This window comes from Cricetulus griseus, chromosome 8 (genome assembly GCF_003668045.3).
Source record: "Cricetulus griseus strain 17A/GY chromosome 8, alternate assembly CriGri-PICRH-1.0, whole genome shotgun sequence".
Taxonomy (NCBI): Eukaryota; Metazoa; Chordata; class Mammalia; order Rodentia; family Cricetidae; genus Cricetulus; species Cricetulus griseus.
The window spans coordinates 53492394-53513650 of record NC_048601.1 but is presented as its reverse complement, the minus strand read 5'-3'; the positions used below and the strand labels follow the sequence as shown (position 1 = coordinate 53513650).

The 21257-nt window shown below is 51.1% G+C and overlaps 2 protein-coding genes across 2 annotated transcripts; one reads left to right on the top strand and one right to left on the bottom strand.

The window, feature by feature from the left end:
• The first annotated feature begins 1068 nt into the window (after positions 1–1068).
• Positions 1069–5127, top strand: CUNH3orf22 (chromosome unknown C3orf22 homolog). Its single transcript, XM_027428991.1, has 3 exons — positions 1069–1157; positions 1477–1602; positions 5076–5127. The coding sequence occupies exons 1-3, from the start codon at positions 1069–1071 to the stop codon at positions 5125–5127; spliced, it is 267 nt and encodes an 88-aa protein (XP_027284792.1).
• An 815-nt stretch (positions 5128–5942) lies between these two features.
• Chst13 (carbohydrate sulfotransferase 13) lies at positions 5943–20899 on the bottom strand. Its single transcript, XM_027428849.2, has 3 exons — positions 20797–20899; positions 13685–13767; positions 5943–6782 (listed from the first exon to the last, which is right to left on the bottom strand). The coding sequence occupies exons 1-3, from the start codon at positions 20897–20899 to the stop codon at positions 5943–5945; spliced, it is 1026 nt and encodes a 341-aa protein (XP_027284650.1).
• Between the last annotated feature and the right edge of the window lie 358 nt (positions 20900–21257).

Sequence of the window (21257 nt, the reverse complement as noted above, 5' to 3'; positions counted from 1 at the left end):
CAAATGAAAGACCCCTGCAGAGGTACTTTCGTAGAAGGAGACCCGCACCCAGGAATCAGCGAAACCACAAACTTTGGATGCAAGAGCAAGAGGCTTTATTAATAATACGGATATCCGGGGCTTAGCTTCTGTTTTGCCAAGCCCCGAGCCCCGGAAGGGGGGTCCTTTTTATAGGGGAAAACAGGCACAGTACAGAAGCGAAAAGCATCAAATCAGCATTTTCTCAAGGTTTAATAGTCAGGCGAAATGGCCTTATCTTCTGCTGGTCCAGATGGCTGGCCTTGGGACGGAGCGATCCGGAGCTATCCGGAGCGATCCGGCGGGGGTTGGCCTTGCGCGGGGCGGGGAGTGAGAGCCAGCAGCTGCAGGGATCAAGGGTCGGGGAGAGTGCTGGGGAGGGAAGGATGTATTCGCGCGCGCCCCGCCAGCTGCCGACCAGAGTAGGGGCCAAACTTAAGAGAAAAGCTACCGCCGGGGGGGGGGGGCGGTCTTTCAACAGCAGGTCTCCAACTTACAACTTCCTGGGCAGGAACAGTTTTGGGGCTTTGTGATCCAAGTCCTAAACCTTGTCACATTGGAGATTTAAGCTAGGTTGCCTTGGTGAGTTCCAGTAGCCTGTGGGGACCACCCCACAACAGTAAAGTTACAGTTACTGCTGTACAGTAGAGATGCCTGGGTTTCATGGAATCAAAAAGGTTCCCTGGACTCTACAGTAGTCCTAGTCCCACAGGGAAACAGCAGTTGACAGGGCCATCCTGCAAATGGATGGCAGGTGGCTGGATGAGACTCCTGCCACCTACTTGGTCATTCAGGATTGTCTGAGCTATTCTGGAATTCCAACACTCCTAACTATTTTTCTTGGGTGGATGTACACAAAGCAGTAAACTTGCTGTTTCTCTTTCTTCCCTTCCCACAAAAAACGAGGCAATAACAATATTCTCCATCAGTGGGGAAGTCAAATGAGCTCTCCAGATACCACTCATGACCTCCTACCCTTGCTTCTGCTCTGGCAGTGTCCTCTTGTTTTCTAGCTATGGCTGAGAGGGACATAGCCTGACTCCCTCTGTGATGGAATCGAGTGACTCCAAGAAGCCCCGCCGATATAAGAAACACAAAACCAACACCCAGGAGAGACTCATCAAGAAGTTTCCTTACAGGTACAAGATGCCTAGACACCTAGGGCTGAGTCCAGTTGCCATCCCTATATGATTCCTAGGTCTGAGGAGCTGGGATTTTCTGAGGAGCTGGAGATGGGAGGAGAGACTCTAGTCCAAGGGACCCCTCAGGAACACTGTGCTGTGGCCAGTGATCTAACTCTCTCTTCTTCACCTGCTATTCAAGTCCAGGGAAGCTGAAGGGTGGAACAGAGGTTTTGTAAAGCATTGAATATGAGGCCAGACACATAGGAATGTCCAGGTGTGAACTCCTCTGGGTGTGTCTGGCTGCAGGCACTTAACCACTCAGGGGCTCTTCTAGGTTATGTCTGTTGACAGAGCCCGACCAAGCATCCCAACAGTCCTGGAAGGCCAAGAGCAACTCACTGAAGGATCAGCTGCCCTTACAGAAGAATCTGGTGCCAACTCGGTCTATTCCCATGCCAGGGTAAGTTCCTGTACGTGGCTGATCTGGATGGTCACATCCAGACAAATATGTCTCATTGACATCACCCTACCCTATACAGGGAAACCTCAGTCGCCTTTGGGTAGGTCCTCTCAGAGAGTCAGCAGACATTTGACTACAGTGCTCCATCCTAAACCAGCAGGCTGCAAGTGCTGCCTATACAAAGGCATGGTGGACAAGCTGCTCCATCCTGAGGGACTTCCAGCCTGGGCTCTGGAGCTAGGAAACATATATGGGGGCTGTGCAGCCTGCCACATTAGAAGGGTGGGGTGCAAGTGGGGAAATCCCAGGCCCATGACGTCCTCTAGTTCTAAACCCTTGCCTGCTTTTTACCAGTTGTAGGACCCAGGGCATAGAGAAAGGAGAAGGAACAGGGTGAAAAGGGAACAGGGACCTTGAAGGAGAAGCCTGGTGTAGGGGATTGCACTTGCAGGCTCCATAAGGGGGAAGAGAGCAAGGATCCACCTAGCACAATTGTGAAGGCAGCCTTGGGCTAGAAGGTTAAGAGGAGCCAGTCTCAGGTTGAGGACAATCGCTGGTGGGGAGCTAGGAGGTAGTCTCAGGTAGTGGTAACCACAGAAGAAAAATGAGCACGACTTAGCTGAGCCTATCAACCAACATAGCTCACCCAGTGGATGGGCAGGACCAGGGTACACCCTGAGGTCCAAGAAGCATTTGAAATCTCCTGTGTCTAACTTGGATTCCCAAGGCTGGACAAGCAGGTGGCAGGAGGAGTGTGTGGGCCACTCCCTGTGCCTCTTTGGCAGCCATTGACTACAGAGGCTGCATATGAGGCTGGGACAGGCCTGACTTAAGACATCCGCCAAGAGCACTGTCTGCTCTGGCTGGTTGGAACCTGCAGGGTTCCCTGGGCCAGGTGTGGTTCTGTGTGGTTTCTCTAGGTTCGGAGCTTCGGATGCTACACCACAATCCAGTTCAAAGTCTCGACAACCCCCACTGTATAGGCAGTGGGAACTTAAATTACTGAGCCTCCGTTTCCCTAGACTAGACCTTGGCAAGCTGTTTCCTCGGAAGGCCAGTGCTGACCATCCCCACACCACTGAGACTTCAGGGCCATCTAAGAACGTTTCCTAGAATGTCCACTCTCCATGGCCCCTTTCTCAGCCACCTTCTCTCTGCTCCAGGCAACTGCCACAGAAACATTTGTAAAAGGGAGCAATCTTGTAGGCCACCAGAAACCAGGAGTGGTCCATCCCCCACGCCCAAAGACTGTACAGCACCAATAAACTTTGCAGGTTCAAATTCCATTTCTGCTTGGACTGGTCAATTTGCCTCTAGTTTCTCATTTTTTAAAATGGGTATAATATTTAATCACATGGCTTTGGAGTAAAGATTAAATAGAGCAAATAACATTTCTAGAACTTTATCCGGATACATGTGCATGTAAGCCAAGGTGTCGGGACAATAATGGCAGTCATTCTAGTAGTTGGAAATAGCAAGAGTGGGAAGCCAACTAAACACCTGCTAGTAGGTATTGCTGATGCTCACAGCTGCACCTGCAACCTTAGGTAGCCATTAGAAGAAAGAAGCAACTATGTATTGATCTGGAATGATTGATAAGGTATAATAATATTCTTAAATTATAGAAGTACCTGAGAAACTGTCTTGTGTATATTAAAATGTGTGTGTGTGTGTGTGTGTGTGTGAGAGAGAGAGAGAGAGAGAGAGAGAGAGAGAGAGAGAGAGAAAGAGAGAGAGAGAGAGAGAGAGAGAGAGAGAGTATGTGTTGCCTGCAAAGGGACATGTTGGCATGTGTGGGGACATCTAGATGGAGCATAGTAGTTGGTGCCTCATTAGAGGGCACGTGAGTGTGACCATCAGCATGCATAAACACTGAAGTGGTGGTAGCAGCACAGCACTTCGGGGCGTCTGGATGTGACACACCAGGGAGTGTGGCATAGTCAGGTGCCAGCTTCAGCAAAAAGTTTCCATCAGGGGCTCTGTGGAAGCTGAGTTGAGCTGGGAACCAAGGTGAGTGATATAGAAACAGGTGTGAACAGCTGAGCACCCAGTGAACTGTTACAGTGTGAGGGCCAGGATATACCTAATCCTGCTTTTTTTATTTGTGCTTTTTTTATTTGTCGAAATATACGCTTCCCATTCCATAATGAGAATGCTTTCAGTCCAAATCTCTTCGTGAATATTATAAGGTTCGTGTTCCAATGCTCAGGACTCCATCTCCATAGTGATCTTTCCCATTCCCCTTAAACAATTGACCAACTCTGGAGAAGTGAAAGTCATTGAGGCTCTCTGTGAACTCTTTCCATACCTGCTCAGGCAGAGAGGGTGGGTGAGGCAGGCCCCAGCCTCTCACTCCACAGGTTGGTTGGAAGGGCAGAGCTATGGTTGTGGGTTGCTGGGAAAGATACCAGGCCCTGGACTCTCCACGTTCCTCCAGTGGGGAGAAGGGCAGGCTTGGGACAAGGATTCATACATACAGCCATCAGCAGAAGTGGTAGCTCCTTTCAAGATCCATAGAGGCAAGGGCCCGCACGGGCCAATGGCTGCTCACAGAAGTGCTCTGAAGGCCTCATGCAGGTTCCTGTGAGGGAGAACCCAGCTGAAATAAAGGCCAGGGGTGAGTGACTGAGGAGGCAGACCCCAGGGCCCGTCTGCACCTCACAGATGAGGTCTGACTTTGCCTGCTCACTCAGCTGCCTGAGGTCCTTCTTTAACTAGATAGAACTCAGGGTGGATGAGGAGAAACTCTGTAGTGCTGGCAGACCCAACCCTTGAGTGCCTGAGGCCCACAGCTGGACTGGCACAGCCAGAGCCTGCAGCTCAAATCCTGAGAGCCAGGGCCTGTTGCTCCAGGCTGTAGAAGCCAGAGACTAGGGGTTCCACATGCTCAGGCTGGGAGATCGTTTCCCTTAACTTTAACCAGAAGTCCATCTCTAGGCAGTTGTCACCCTCAGCTTCTGGCAACAGAGAAAAAACAGCACCACCAGCAGGCATCAGACAGAAGGCAGCAGGCAGTGTCTGCTATTGTCACAGCTTCCTCCTCCTCCTCCTCCTCCTCTTCCTTCACTTCCTCCTCCTCCTCCTCCTCTTCCTTCACTTCCTCCTCCTCCTCCTCCTCCTCCTCCTCCTCCCCCTCTTCCTCCTCCTCCTCCTCCTCCTTCGGTTTTTTGAGACAGGGTTTCTCTGTATTGCTTTGGAGCCTATCCTGGAACTTGCTCTGTAGCCCAGACTGGCTTCGAACTCAAGATCAATCAGCCTGCCTCTGCCTTCCAAGTGCTGGGATTAAAGGCTTGGGTCACCAACACCCAGTTTAAGGTCACAGCTTCTTGACAGGAATTTGCTCCCCCATGAGCCCCACCCCCACAGCCACTTTTCTTCAGCCACAGCATTTGGCCCTCTGTCTGCCGTCCTTTGTCTCCTTCTCCACCATTTCTGCTCCCTGTTGGTTACCTTTGGCTGCTCTCTAACTCCAGCTGCCCTCTTGCTGCCACCATCACCACCACCTGTGTGCTGCTTGGGAAGTGACCTAGGTTCCATGACCATGTTCCTGTGATCTGCCTACCACCTGGCACTCATGTGCCACTCAACAGCAGAAGAAACTGAGGTTCAGAAACAGTGAGTTGCCCAAGTTCTGGCAGGTAAATGACCCAAGGAGGCAGAGAAAATCCCCAAAGTGAAAATGTAATAAAACATATTTATTTTTTAAAAAAACAAATGACCAAAAACGATCACCATATTGCATCCTGGCCTCTGATGACACAGGGGCAGACCCTGAATCTTGAAATGAGACCAAAGGTAGACCAGTCAGGTATAGGTGGGATGGCACTACTCCACCATCTAGTGACTGCCAAGGTGGCAGGCAGCTCACACTGACTCCTAAGCAGTGCCTGCTGACAAGGATAGCCATACATCCCGAACTGGCCAGGGCATAGCTTCTCTCTGGCTATGTCTGCCCTTGCCAGCCTGAGTGAAGAGAAGACATGACACAGGGCCAGACATCAGACCACACTGAACCAAACCCTAGCATTCAGTCTTGTAGCACTGCGTAGACATGGCCGAAAATGGCCTCTCACAACCACACCACCACCACAAAACAAAGCCTGCCACCTGCAGCAGAAGAGACACTGATCAAACCAAAGGCAGAAAGGGCCAGAACCGTCACCTGAGGCAAGCTGTGCCCAACCCAGTTGGTATGAGTGTGGCCTGTTTCCAGGATCTTGGTCAGGCCCACTGGGTAAGGTATGAGAATGGTTCTCCAGTCCACACTACCAGGTTCATTTCAGACCTCCTGGCGGCCTCTTGGTCACAGCAGTCACAGGTCTTCTCCACACCCACTACCCCTAATGCAGCCGCAGGTAGGAGGGGGCCGAGTAGTTAAAGAGCAGAAAGTCCATCTTATAGAGGTCAAAGAGGCGACGCTGGTAGAAGGGGCTGATGTCCTGGAAGAGGCGCTGGGCCTGCTCACGAGTGGGGTTCTTCTCCGGCCTCCGTGGTGGAGCGGGGAAGCGTAGGCCAGGCTCACCCACCAGGTCCAGCACAAAGGCTGCATCATCTGCCAGCGTCTCGAACTTGCCCACTATGTCATAGCGCACTAGGCACGGGTGGCACAGCGCGTGCGCGCGCTCCCAGTGTTCATTGAAGGGCTCATGGCGCCGCGTGCGCGGGTCGAGCAGGTAGGCCAGGAACTCGGCAAAGCGCACATCGTGGCCGCGGGCCAGCGCGTCGGGCTGCGCGTGTGGTCGTAGGCGGCGCACGATGCGCGTGCCATAGCGCCGCTGGAAGGCCGCGCTGTGTGGCCGCGCTAGCTTGTTGCGGTAGGCGGAGGCCAGGCGCTCGAAGGGCTCGCGCACGAAAAGAAAGGCCAGGTAGTCGCGCAGCCTTCGGTTGACCTCGGCTGGTGCAAAGTCAGCCAGCGAGGGCAGCAGGCCAGGCGCATGCGCCTCGTGCGCAGGGATTGAGCCCGGGTCCCCACGGCCACGCAGCGCCAGCAGCACGCGCTTCCAGTTGGTGCAGGCCACCTTGGGCACGTAGCAGTACAGCAGCCGGTGTGCGTCGTCCACCAGCACGTGCCGCAGGTCCTCTGGCTGCAGCAGGCGCTGGCGTCGTGTGTGGCGCCTGCAGGCCTGGTGTAGCAGCTCGCGCCGCTGCTGGTGTACCTCGGCCATGGTGGAGTGCCCATCCTGGAGGCGACAAGTGATGGAGGCGGGCAGGATGGAGCATCAGAGTGCAGCAGGCTCCAGGCCAAGGCTGCACAGATGCCATGTGCCCAGGAACTCAGGCAAGGGATTCCCCCTACCCCAGGAAACTGGAATCCCAGAGGTGTTACCAGTCTCTGCATGGTCTGGGGTCAGAGTCTGCCCTGGACTTGGAGGAAATGCAGTCTAACTGTTGAGGCGGGAAGGATGTGAAGACCTGGATGTGCTTGCTACTGTGTGTACACTAGGATTGCCGAGAAATTTGGTTTTTCGAGACAGGGTTTCTCTGTAGCTTTGGAGCCTATCCTGGCACTCGCTCTGGAGACCAGGCTGGCCTTGAACTCACAGAGATCTGCCTGCCTCTGCCTCCCGAGTGCTGGGATTAAAGGCATGTGCCACCAATGCCCGGCCTGAGAATGAGTCTTTACAGGACTGGGTAAACTGGATAAAGAAGGATGGCCAAGGGCAGGATGAACAGCATATAACCGCAGACACACAGAGACCCTCTGTTTAAATTCTGACGCCTTATTATGTCCTCCCCACTTCACACACTCTGGCAAGGACAACAGCAAGGCTGTGTGCCCAGGCTACCCCTGAAGTATAGCCCTCCCTTGGCAGCAGTCATTCAGCTACTTGTAGGATATGGGCTTTTATGTGTGTGGTGGTTAAATAGACTTCTGATTCTGTACTAATGAATGGACACATTTCTTTGGACCTTGATTTAATTTTTCCCCCCAACAAAGTTTTTCCTTTTATATGCATGGGTATTTTGCCTTCGTGTACATTGGTGTGCCATGTGCATGCAGTGCCCAAAGAGGCCAGAAGAGGGCATCAGATCCCCTGGAACTAGAACTGCAATTGGGAATGAGCCACCATGTGGGAGCTAGGAATCAAACCTGGATTCTCTACGAGGGCAGTGAGTGGTCTTAACACTGAGCCATCACTCCAGCCCACCACCAGAAAATGTTAATCACAGTGCTTTGTCAGGTAACTTGGCCTTTTCCATGTCTGTCTTTGCTGTGGGGGAAGGGGCACCAGCCACCAGCATTCATTCTAGCACTTCCTGTATTCCAATCACAATATAGCACTGTGAATTAGTTTCTATTCAGAGGATCATGGGCGTGGTCCACTTAGCCTGCTTCAGCCATGCAAAGAACCAAGCTGTACTTCAGAGTAACCCTTCAAATTTATTCTTCAATAGGGTCCTCATCTCTTAAGACCACCTCCTACCACCATTCCACCTCCATCAGATCAGAGACAGAAGGGTAGCTGCTAGGGTACAGGGCTCTGTTAAAATGTATTAAAGTTACTCTTAGTGTTGATAATTGTGCCATCCTTCTGCTGTTCGCTTTTCTGGGAAAAAAAATCAAAGACTTTGGGGAATGAGTAGTTTGGGTCCCTAATTAGCAGCTGCTGGACTTTCCCTGGATCCCCTGACTAAAAGGATGGCATTAAAACAGGCAAACTCCCCGTATGCCAGCACAGGCCATCTTGGACACTTAGAGACACTTTGAGAAAACTGTACAAAGATCACAGCTGCTTCCCCCAGCTCCTGAAGGCACAGCTTCCGCCAGGGGGTAAAACTGTGTTTCCAACTTTTGTTATTACAAGGCTTGATGAGATCTAGAAAACTCTGCAGCCATTTCTGCCTGGGACAGAGGGAGAACATATCTATTCTCATCATCTGTCCCTCTACTCCTCTCTCTTGCCAGCAGAAGGACTGCTGTAGCTGGTCTAAGACACAGGTCTGTGACTGGCCCAAATACAAACCTCCATGTCTGTGATGGGTGATAAAGAAACAAATGCCGTGTTTGGTACCAATGCCCCTTTTAGGCTTTGTGAACAGAGAGTACTCAGACTGCTTCCCTGTAAGGCCCTCTGCACTGTTCCGGGTACTGCAGCATCAGGCCCTCCTCTGGAAGGTCTTCTCATGCTTTCTGTAGTGTGGCCTGAGATTGGCGGCAGGCAGGAGAGTCAGCAAGGGAAGAACACTGCTGCTGCAGCCTGCCCTGAGGCAGGGGCAAGGCAGTCAGCTGTCTGGCAGCTGGACAGTCAGAGAATGGCCAGAGCACATAGCAGGCTTAAAGAGAAGGGGAAAGTGCATGCCCTGCTTCCTGGAAATTCTAGAATGCTGCCAGGTATTTAGGGTCAAGAGTCTCAAATGCAAACCCAAGCACTGTGACGTTGGCTCGTGTAAAGGGTTTAGGAACCCTAACTTTCTGCACTGACATAGGAGCACCAGCATTAGTAGGACTAGATAACCCAGGTCTGGGTAAGGGCTATAACACCATATGGCACCATTTACTGCTGTTCCCACCTGCCTATCCATAGCTCAAAGCTGCCAAGCAACTAAAAACTTGTAGATGGATGTTCATAGCAGCATTATTCCTATTGGCAAAAACGTGGAAACATCTTAAGTGTTCATTATCTGACAAATGGATAAATAGTATATGGCATATCTATAACAATATTATTTGCCATTAATGGGAATGAAAGTATGACAAATGCCACAACACAGATAAGCCTTGAAAGCTTGCTGGGTAAAAGAAGCCAGGCATAAAAGGCCAACTATTGCATGGTTCTAAGGTTCTCTGTCTCTCTCTCTCTGTGTCTCTTTCTCTGTCTCTCTCTGTCTCTGTCTCTCTCTCCCTCTCTCCCTGTCTCCCTCCCTCCCCCTCTCTCTGACACAGGGTAGCCCTGACTGTCCTGGAACTTGCAAGGTAGACCCAAGCTGGCCTTGAACTCACAGTTATCCTCCTGCCTCCTCCTCCCGAGTGTGACTGATAGCACATTCATATAATTCCTTTTGAATGGATGATCAAAACAGGTGAATCTACAGACAGGAAGTGAATTAGTGGTTGTCAGGGGCTAGAAGAGAAGGAAGAGGAATGACCACAATATAATCATAGTCTCTTAGGTTACAAATGTTCTGGAATCATGTAATGGTGAGGTCACATGTAAAATACGAAAAACCACTGAATCAGCCATTTCAAAAGAGTTAATTTATGCTAAGTTATTTCTCAGAAAGTTAAAGTCCTTAGGGATATTTCCAGCTCAGAGGCCATAGTAGAGGGAGAAATGGTAGAGCCCCAGCCTTAGACATGAGATCATGGGTGCTGGTGGTATGGAAGTATGTGGATGTGTGCCCACATGGACATATGTGTTTCTGGGGCTTTTAAAATTATTCTGCAGAGGCCCATGATTCATTAAGTGCCCTGACCTTTGTATTTTATGGGGGAGGGAAGAAAACAAAGTGTTTCAGAAAGGATGGGTGGAGGAGCACTTTTTTTTTTCCTTTAAGTGCTGACAGTTCCAGAATCCATGGGCTGCGATGGGCTTTAGAGTAAGAGGGAGAGAGCTGGTGATGTAATGTGGGGGTTCTATGTCAGTCATCCTGCTTGTGTTAATTCCAAAGGAGAGCTAAAGCAGGGAAGTAGACAAGCAGAGACACACAACTTGAATTCCAAAAAGTGACATTTTGGAAGAGTTAAAATGCACTGTTGTGGGATTTGCACACTGTGTGAATATGGTGTAATAAAAGTAGCTAGTCAGGAGGTATAGGACATCCTGGCAGAGAGAGGAAGGAAGAGGAGGTATCCAGGTATGTAGGAGATACCAGGAGACCAAAACAGTGCAAGGTGGAGAGAGGTAACATCACCTAATAGAACGTAGATTAATATAAATGGGTTAATTTATTTAGGTTATAAGAGCTAGTTAGGAACTAGCCTTCATAATTAATATGAAGTCCCTATGTCATTATTTGGGAGCTGTCTGGAAGAACAGAAAAAGACACATTACAACGCACATCCTAGATCTTGCCTGGAAGCCCACACAAGGACCAGTCTCATCTGGGGAGGACCAGGACCTGGCTGAGGAGACGTGTACGGCACTGAACTTTCACCGTTCTTTGTCACCATGTCAAGTTCAGCCATGCCATTGGGTCCGTAGACTCTAAAAAGATCCTGTTCTTTCTATCAGGAGTGCTTTGGAAACCTGGCCGCACCTGGAGCCCCACAGGCCAGGCTCCCCTCAACCTCCTCACAGCCAGCACATCCTTGTGGAGGAATGCCAGCCATCTATTCCTTGGCTCACTTCCCTACTCATTAACTGTGTTGGGACCTGTGCTTAGCCTCAGAAGAACCATCCTGCAGCCTCACACCTCCACATAAGGGATGAGTCTAGGGTAGGTATGTGGCCTGGCTCTGATCAAAGAGATGTAGGGAAGTTGCCGGCTGCTCCTGGAAAAGGCTTTTCCTGGAGATACAAAGCAAGAGGGCATAGGGGGAAAACCCAAACCTTTAACCACCCACCCCCCATCCCAGGATCCTCTCCTGTGAGGATGGCAGTCATCTTGTAGTCATGAGGCTGCGAATCTGTAACGGCAGTTAACAGAGGATGACAGGGCACTATGCCACTGCTGTCCCATGGGGCTGCTGGCCTTTCTGTCAACACTGCTGTTGTTTACAGACTTGTGAATTCTAAGACAGTCAACATGGTCCTCTCAGCAGATGACAAAACCCAGGTGTGGGAGAAGTGAGCTCCCGGAGGTCATGGCATTTTGTGGGAGGCTGGCTCTTAAACTTGGGACTGTAGGGACTGAACAGCTGGGACCACATCTGCACTACAGCTCTTGTCCCCTCTATTGAGCTTCCCAGTTGTCCAGTTGACTCCATTCTTTGTGAGCTCCATGACTTCTGCAGGGTCCTTGGCCCCTTGCTTCAATTTCCCATCAGTAGATCTGTCTAATGGTAGCCTTATCTAATGGTTTGCATAAGTGGCCAGGTGCATGCCACAAGATCAGTCCTCGTCCCCTGACATTTCTATTGCTGCCATTTCTCCAGAGGCAAGGTATATGGCCTCAAAGTATTCGACTTCAACAGTCCCTGGATCCTGGGACTAAAGACCCGTCTGTCCCAGGCTGCAGAGCTAGTAGAATCTGGGACCCCTTAAAAGTCTGTCCTCCACCTGCTCAATGTGCAACCAGGAGTGAGCCAGACATATTCTGTGAACCAAGACTTCCTTATCTGCAACCCGAGGGCAGACTACCTCACCATTCCCCACACAGCAGTCCAAGAGAATCTTCTGCCCCTGCTTAAAATCCTCCACAGCTCCCCATTGCCCTTGCCACTGTTTGGGCCTTGTGGAATGCTGCCTGCCTCCCAGGCTCAACATAGACAACCTCTCTGCCCTCCTCTCTCTAAGGCTGTTGGTCTAGCTCTTCCCTCTGTCTGTAGTGTCCGAGTTATCCTCTTCAGGTCCCACTACAAATCCCTCTCTCAGGGAGTAGCCTCTCCCCGTCTCTACTGGAATCCCCTTGGGGAGTTCCTTGTAATCCACACTGTTCCCTCAGAGCACAACTCGATTTCATGGACGTGTAAATGCTGGTCAGACTATGTCCTACCTAACTGTGCTGTCTGCTTGTGAGGGCAGGACCCTGGTCCAGCTGTTTGCCACTAAGTCTCAGCACAAGAGAATGTGTTGAGGAATGTTATTTTAACTGGGCAAAGGTGGATTGTGTTTATTTATGGGGCAGAATATTTAACTGTATAAAGGTGTGTTACATTTGTATGCTGCCTTTGTTTAATGATGAAAGGATGTGTAATTATAAAAAGAGATGTGTTGCATTTATTTCATCTTGCCTAAGGCACCTGATTGGTCTAATAAAAAGCTGAATCGCCAGTATATAGTAATGAGAAGGATAGGCAGGGTTGTTGGGCAGAGAAATAGGAGAGAGAAGAGGAATGAGAGAGGAGGAGAGAATAAGGGCAAGAAGCCAGGCAGTTGCCATTCAGCTGGACAGGAGAAGCAGTGAAAGTAAGATATACAGAAAGTAAGAAAAGGTAATAAGCCCCGAGCAAAAGGCAGATAAAGAGAAAGAGGTTAATTTAAAAAGAGCTAGTCAGAAATGAGCCTACGCTAGACCAAGCATTCAAAACTAGCAAGTCCCTGTGTCATGATTTGGAACTGGTTGGTGGCTCAAAAAGAAAAGGCCTGGTACAAGAATGGCTGCATACAGTAGGTGCTAATACATGCTGTCTGTGTTTTTTGGCTGAGCCAAGTATGGGTTCTCCTATGTATGGGTATCAGGCAGGCAGCATTACTTGTATGATTTTAGTCTTTAAAAAGACAACTTTATGATGGTGGCATTCAGAAAGAGCTGCTGCTAGATTTGAATGTAGACTTTATCCTGGGCTTGAGTGACACTTTGTATAGATATCTCCCTGTAGGAGGAGAGGATAGTTGAGTCTAATCCCTACTCACACCATCACCAGGGGAGCAGCTACATCTGCAGTGTCCTGTATGGCCAAGGGTCTGAGCATCAAGGGTCCCAGATGTTAGGAGCATTTTGATTTAGCAATATTTAAGCAGGCTGGGTTCCTTGGGAGATAACCCCACCCTAAGTAAAGGAGTGCTTTGCTGTTGGGTGTGTGGGAGCATATCTGAGGCTGTGTGTGGTCCCAGTAGGGCCACTTGCTCCATCTGCTTGGAGATGATTGGGTGTATGTGTGTTGGGAGGGGGGTCCTCTGAACATTCCCTTGTTGTGCCACAAACTAAAATTTGGGAACTTAATGGCCATCTTCCTGAACTCCTGGGACAGGCATAGATTAATGACCATCTGTTTGCTGGTCCCCTGGGACAAGCATGGCTTAATGACCATCTGTTCACCACTGGTCCCCTGTGACAGACATGGGCTGTTTTACTTCCCTGTGTCTGCAATACATAGCACAAAGCAAGCACAGGCCTCAGTGTGGTGGGAGGGATGATAAGCAGGAGAAACTGGACTTCCAGGCTACCCACTGCCCATACAGGACAGAGCTATGACAGAGGGTATGCAGGAGACTATGGCTTCCTATCCAGGACGTAAGAGGGCATCCCAGCCACTTACCTGGTCCAGGTCGTGCAACAGCTGTAGGGGACTCTTCTTCACTCCTCCGAACCAGCTAAAGCCCAGGGCTTTGTTTTCAAATGCTGAAGGGCAACAAGGAGAGAGAGAGAGAGAGAGAGAGAGAGAGAGAGAGAGAGAGAGAGAGAGAGAGAGAGAGAGAGAGAGAGAGAGATCACTGCCGACATTGGATAAAGTGTGGTCTTGCCAGTATCCCTAGGACACATTTATCCTACTTGTGTGACTTCTCTTCCTTCTGGGGACTAGGTAAGGGGTGGGCACTGGTAGGGCAGTGTCCTTGGGTCATTCCCACACCCATGCCTTACCCTCCACTATTGGAGAGTGGCAAGTACAGGGGACAAGAAGAAAGAAACCTGCCTGCCTTCTGGGAAGAGCACCCAGCCCCATGCTATTCTACTCCCCCGTCTCAGCGCCACCGCCAGTCACTTCTGGAGGCTCACAAGTCTGATGGCTTTCCAGAAAGGCTGGACTGTGGCACAGCCAAGCTGCAGGCTACTAGAGTGAGGGCACCAGGCTATATGAGGCACCACGAAAGCCCTTGGAAGCATGTCCATGTTCCGAGGTATGGATGCTACTCTTGATAAATGCAGCTTTACCTGTTTCCAGAACTGGACAAGGACACCCTGTTTTTAATCTTGCCTTCTTCACTGTACTTAAGACTACAGAGCTGTCTGCACACCCCAGACCTTCTGTGTGTGTGTGTGTGTGTGTGTGTGTGTGTGTGTACTTAGAATAAGGGGGCCACTTGGACCAGGGCTCATGCAGGAAGCCTGTTTTGAGGATGCCTATGAACCCAGCCCTTGAACTTTTCCAGACTCTACTCAGGGAAGGATTTCTGATCCTGCTTCCTTTTTGGTAGAATACCACCTTCATCGGAGAATGAGCTGCCAGGATAGGCGGGCACCGCTAATTATAAGCTGTTGCTAAATACAGCAACTGGCATCAGGAGTCTGAGCAGGGTTGCAACATCTCTCAACACTTGGGGAAAATAGTGTCCTTGCCATCCTTCACGTTAAGATGTGCCACTCTAGGCCACCTAGTAAAGGGGTCATCTTAAAGCCTCAGCAAGCAACTGGGGGACTGTGGTTCCCTCTAGGTCTGTGGGCAGGGTAGGGAGAGTAGCCTGGAGGGACCACATCATAGCCATCTGACCCAAAGCCCTCTTTGGAGGTTCCTGTTCTTCCAGAAGCCACTCCTTGCCCAAGGCCTTCCATTTCCTGGCCAGACCACAGCTGTCTAAGAGCGGGTCCCACAACAGATGCCAAAGGCTCCGTGGGTGGAGGACAGGCACCAGGGGTTCCCAGAATAGCTGTGGTCACAGATTATAGGGCCAAACTATCTCAACCCTGGCAATGAAGAGCCCAGGGCTCCATGCCTGACAAGGACAGGCTGGCTATAGAGGGATGAATGTGTACACACACACACACACACACACACACACACACACACACACACACACACGCCCCACACAGTTGATCAGAAGGGGTTGCCCTTATAGTCCATGGGTCCAGCCCACTATGGACCACTGAGGCTTGCTCCAAATAGGGCCACACTGGAGCCCCATAACCTTCACCCCCCAGCCTTGCTTAACCTGCTCCCAGCTGTACTCCCTCCCCTTCCCGAGACACGCAGAATGGAATGAAGAGGAGACAGCAGGCTTGTATTTCCAGGGAGAGGCCTCAACAGAACTAAGACTACCCCTAACCCCAAGCAGCAGGGAAGTTAACAACTACCCTGCCTTAAAGAGGGAAGAGAAAGAAGAGGAAGGGATGGAGTGCCAACAACAGGAGATAGATGGAGACAGCCCTGGACTGCAGCTGGGAGAAAGCCTAGTTACAGAGAGCCTGGAAGCAACAATACTTTGGAAGGAGACCAGAGCAGACCTGCGGATGAGAAACAGGCCTGTGACAAGCAGAAACATGCTGACTGTTCAGACAGGCTGCCCCCCTCAGCTCAGGACACCAATGTGAGGCCCACCAGAACTTTTGGTACCCAGCCTTGGGTAGAGTCAGTGCCCCTAGAGGGTGGGAGGAAATCCTGGAGAAAGTGCTATAGGCCACAGCAGAGAGCTTTCCCCAGGACCCTATGTCCGCACAAAGATGGGGCCCTTGGGGTACTGGGCAGGTGACACAGGACACTGTGTAACTGTGCTGTGTAGAACTGACCTATGTTGTCCTGTCAGGTGGAAACTTTTACTTTCCCACTTACTAGATGGGGAAACTGACAGTCACAAGGCCAAAACTTCAAGGCTATTGGATTCAAAGACACCTTAGGTTCCAGTGTCTGCACTGCTAAGGCCCAGGCTTCCTGCACATCATAGGGGTCCCCAAGGTCCCCAAGCTCTGCTTTACTAAGGAAGTGCCCACCATGTTGGGGAGGGACAAGGCACACAAGGTCAGAGGGTGAAATACAGTAGAACACACGCTTGCAGGAACCGGTGGTTCCATCACAGAAACCTCCGCAAAAGTTGACCCCAGTCCTCAGCCCCCACTTCTAGCAGGAAGCCCTGTGCCCCAAGGCAGGGCAGGTTGCTTTGGGGGATGGGAGTGAGGTGGGGGTGAGTCCATCCCAGGGCACATTGCAACAACCACATCCTGGTTAATAAGTTCTCAATGCTCTGTTGCAAGACAAACCAACACAAGCACCAGCTGGGGCTGGGGCTGGGGCTGGGTCTACTGGCCCCACTGAGGCCCCCCAAATGCTATAGGGGAGCCCTGCAATCCAGTGTCAGGGGCATTCTTTCCCATGATTGTCCTGAAGGGAGAGGGGGACACATTGGACAAGCTCTTCACAGGAAGAAAGGTCATTCTGTCTCTTTCCAGGCCTACTTAAACTCTATTCACTGACTTTTACAAGCCAGCTGCTGTGAGGAGATTCCTATCTGACCAGTCATCACCAGGTCCACATTGGCTCTGAACTGACAGCCCTCCTGGCTCCCATCCCTGCCCAGGGGCACTAGGAAACTATCTCATTAACCTACTGCTTAGCCCAGTGGGTCATCTCAAAATCCATACAGCAGCCCTACTTTGTGGTGCAGGCCTGTGATCCTAGCTGCTTAGAAGGCTGAGGCAGGAGGATCACAAGTTTAAATACAGCTTAGAGTACCCAGATATCCTAGACAAATATTGAAACCCTGACTCAAAGTTGAAATTGAGGAGGAAGGGCTAGGAAGCTACAAGTAAAGCCCAATGGTAGAGCACATGACATTTGCCTAGCATGAAGGACACTTGCTGCTGGTTTGTCTCCCATCAGAGTCCAGATGCTGTCCATGTTTCCACTGAATGTGACAGAAAACATCTGCAGTCACTGTGCTGGATAGCTTCCTGTCAAGTTGACACAGGCTAAAGTCTTTTGGGAGGAGGAAACCTCAATTAAGAAAATGTCCCTACCAGATGGGCCCATGGGGAATTTTCTTTTTTTATTTATTTTTTTTATATATTTGTATTAGAAACAAGATTGAATTACATGACGATCCCAGTTCCCATGGGGCATTTTCAAATGATTGATCTGATAGGACCCACTGTGGGCAGTGCCAACCCTGGGCTGGTGTTCCTGGGTACTATAAGAAAGCGGGCTGAGGAAGCCAATAAGCAGCCCTCCTCCGTGACCTCTGGTTCATCTCCTGCCTCCAGGTTCCTGCCTTGAGTTCTTTTGATGATGGACTGCCATGGAAGTATAAACTGAAACAAACTCTCTTTGGGTCGTGGTATTTATCACATCAACATACACCTTAACTAAAGCCCAGTCTAAGTCAGCCTCCTTTTAATTTGTTCACAGTGCTTACTACTGATGGAATCATTTGACCTGGGGTAGGGGTAACCCTCTGGAAGTCAGTTCTGTGAGTAAGGGAACCCTGATGTTTTCCTCACCCAGTGTCAATGACTAAAGACTGGAGAATGTCTCACCTCCTAACCTGCCATTCAAACCCATTCAGTGTTGAGAACTGGTCTCCAGATTACAGCACCTCTCCGCCAGTTTTCAGAACCCTACGCACCAAAGCCCAGCACCGCACAGCATGCACAGGCCTTCTGCTCCTCCAATAGACGTACCCACATGGATTCAAACCCCACTCTTAGTACTTATTTCTGTCCCAGTTTGCTTTCAGTTGCCGTGATAAAGCACCATGACCAAAAGCAACTTGGGGAGGAAAGGTTTTGTTTATTTCATCACAAGTCATTCTCCATCACTGAAGGAAGTCACTCAAACAGGAACCTACAGTCAGGAATAAAGGAGATACCATGGAGAAACAGCTTACTGACTTGATCCCTGTGGCCTGCTTGGCATGCTTTTTTATACAGCCAGGACCACCTGCCCAAGGATGACACTGCCCACAGTGCCTTGGGCCCTCCTATATCAACTATTAATCCAGAAAATGCCCCTTCAGGCTAGTCTGATGGAAGCATTTTCTCAACTGGGTTTTCCTCTCTCTAGATGAACCTTAGCTGTGTCGAGTTGACAAAAAACTAACCAGTTTATTCAGTTTCCCATCTAATCAACTGCTATGCTTCTTTCAGTCTACTCCAAGTATCTTTGCTTTGTAAAGTGGAAAGAATAAACCCAAATCACCATCCACCACCATGCAAGGATGGCAGAGGAACAAAGCCGTGCGAACATCCTTGGAGCTGCAATGGCACTGTCACCTGTGGGGATAATGGTGTATTGGGCAGCTGTCCTATCACCCCCTCCCTTGACTCTGGGCTCTAGGACTCAAATCCTGTCCCCACAACTCTTGGCTTAAGAAAGCCGATTCTTTCCCCCTGATCACAGTTAACTCCCTGCTCCTACCTGAGTTGACTGACCTGTCAGAGAGCATTTCCCCAGGAGTCTCCTGAGCTCTGGACTCCAGTTGACCTGGTGAGCCTCTCCATCCAACAGCCACGCCCTCTCCTTTTGCTATCAGTCTGACATTTAGGCTAAGGGATTCTGAGACTCTTCCAATCTCTTGGTTGGCAGATCAAATACCCTAGCCCCACCCCTCAATGTGGGTCTAAGAGCAGATGACATGGAGACCTGGGGTTTTAGTATCAAAATGCAACTCTTTGAGGTGGGACACCTATAAGTTCTCCTGCTCCTAGACAAGCTCAGTGGCAACAGGTTCAACAGACATGTGGTTAGCGGTGTGAGCAGTGGGGGAGCCCAGCCACCAGGCCCAGGCCAAAGGAGCAAAGGACAGAAGGGGGCCTTGGCGATGGGCTGTGGCACCAACACTAGGAGCCCAAAGGGAAGGGTGGCATGAGGGGACAGAGATGTCTTAGGCAGCTGTCCTACTCCACCATGCTATCTTCTCTCTGATTTGGCTCTGAGCCAGAGTTGGTAGCGGATCCTGGGGTGGGAGGACTAGAATTGGCTCCTCCCTAAAATGAGGCCAGTGAGATCCCCAGGGCAGCTAGAACCCAGCCCCTAAGCCCTCATTCGCCCATAAATTTCTCCCCATGAGCCACTGATGACCCAAACTTGGCTGGAAAAACAGGGGCATGTCCCCCTGAGGTCTAGGACAGTGGGACCCTGCCCCCTGCAGCCAGACCAGTCTACCTGTCAGTAGACTGGTCCCACTGTCTACCTGTCAGTGCCTACCACAAGCACACGTTTCTCCCCTGAAGTGAGTGAAGAGCTAGCTCTTGGAGATGAGGTGGGGTTCGCTCTGGTGCACCAAAGACTGAAAAGCTAGCAGCTGGAAACCTAGTCTAGTGGGGTGTGCACATCAGGAGAGACTGGAAGGTAGGGATGGCAGCTGAGGAAGCTCAGAGACCTATCTCAGGCTATGGGGAATGGAGCCAGGGTCCGTGGGGACTTCCCAGGCTAGACAGCATGAGGCCAGCCTGGGGGTGACAGGTGTAGATGACAGCCCAACCTGAGCAAAAGTGCTGAGAGGAAAGCATGAGCCCCTTCTCTAAACAGACTTACACTTTTCTCTCCCCCCACTCACACCCCCTCTCCTCCAGATCCTGTAGGCAAGGATGATCCCAGGGAAGTGGTTGTTTCTTTTCTCTTCTCAGACCTAGCTAGATGAGGTGGCAGGAGGGATGTGTCCCAAGAGGCATGAAGACATGCTGAGAGCCACCAAGACACATGCTCCTCTGCAGACACCACCCAGGGCCCAGACTCTCATCTATCCTCTCATACCACACAGCAGTGATTGAGCGCTGAGGGGCCGGAACCACCATGGCCCAGGACTGGGTAAACATTTGTCTACAATGAATGACAGGGTGGACAGAGACTGTGGCAACAGCAGACACTGGGACCACACCCTAGACTATGCCAAGTGACACTTTAGACATGAGGAAGAACCTATACAGGGCTTAGCCATCCACCAATAGGTCCTCCGTAAGGGCAGGAAGGCTCCCTCGGGGTGGCAGGAGGAGGGCTTTCAGAGGTATCTAGGCACAGCCACTTGTGTCTGGTCATGGAGAGGTAACTTAGTTGGCAGAGTGAGTAGGCATGGACCTGTTGACTACTCCTCAGGCCTCCCCAGTTCTGTTAACCTGTATCCCAGCCCAACCCTGGCCTCCATCTAGGGGTCCCTAAGGAATCCAATGTGATGAAAGGGCTGGGGGTCAAGCACCTTCTACTGTAACATTCAAGCTCACCCTCCCAAAAGCCCTGTAAAGATAGATTCAGCACCTATTCCATAGATGAGACTGCTGAGACCCTGGGAGGGGACAGACCCCCCAATCCACCAGCTTGGACCATGTCCCTCCATGGATATGTACCACCCTGAAAACCGTTTTCCCTGTCCTGAGTAGCCTCTGCCCACCGTAGAGTACAATCCTGTTGGTAAGTGAGCAGACCCCACAGACACAGACACAGGATGGGCAGACCATCACAGACGTAGCCACTGCCTATTCACCTCCAGCCCCTCCACACCTTCAAGACTCTCAAGGCTCAGAGAGTGGGGACACTGACAGCATCCCCCTAGACTGGCCGTATGCTCACCACCACCATCACATCCCGACCCAGACAACGGTAACCCAGACAATGGTCACCTCGCCAGCCAGCAACCGGGAAGAAGACCCCTGCAAGGAGTAGAAGGCACCTATGTTCCACAGGGGCCTCCAGCTAGTGGAGCCCCGCGGGCGGGGCCAAAGCGCACTCACCGGGACGCAGGAGCAGGAGCGTGCACAGGAGCAGGAGCGCAGCGCCCAGACTTGCCACCACCAGCAACCGCTGCCGGCGGCGGCAGCAGGAGCGCCTCCCCATACTGTGTCCTGCACGTGGCAGGCAGTTATCCGGTACAGTACATTCTCCCACTGAGCAGTCAAGACCCAGGGCACGCCCAGTCCTGACCTTAGTCTAGGACCCGCCCAGGAGTGGCGTCTAGCGTCTAGCGCTTCTGCCAAGTGATAGGTTCCCGCTCAAGCTGGCTGAATGGGTGAAGCTGGAACCCGGACAGTGAGACGCAGCGTCTAGCCCTGTTACTAGTCATTAGGACCCTCTTCCCTGTGCAGGTGGGAATTAGGAGTGGAGAAATTCTCAGGTATAGGTGCCCCAGGTCCATGGGCCATACTGGCAGAGCCAGAAGTTGCAGCTCGTGTCGTGAGAGCCAAAGCCATGTTGC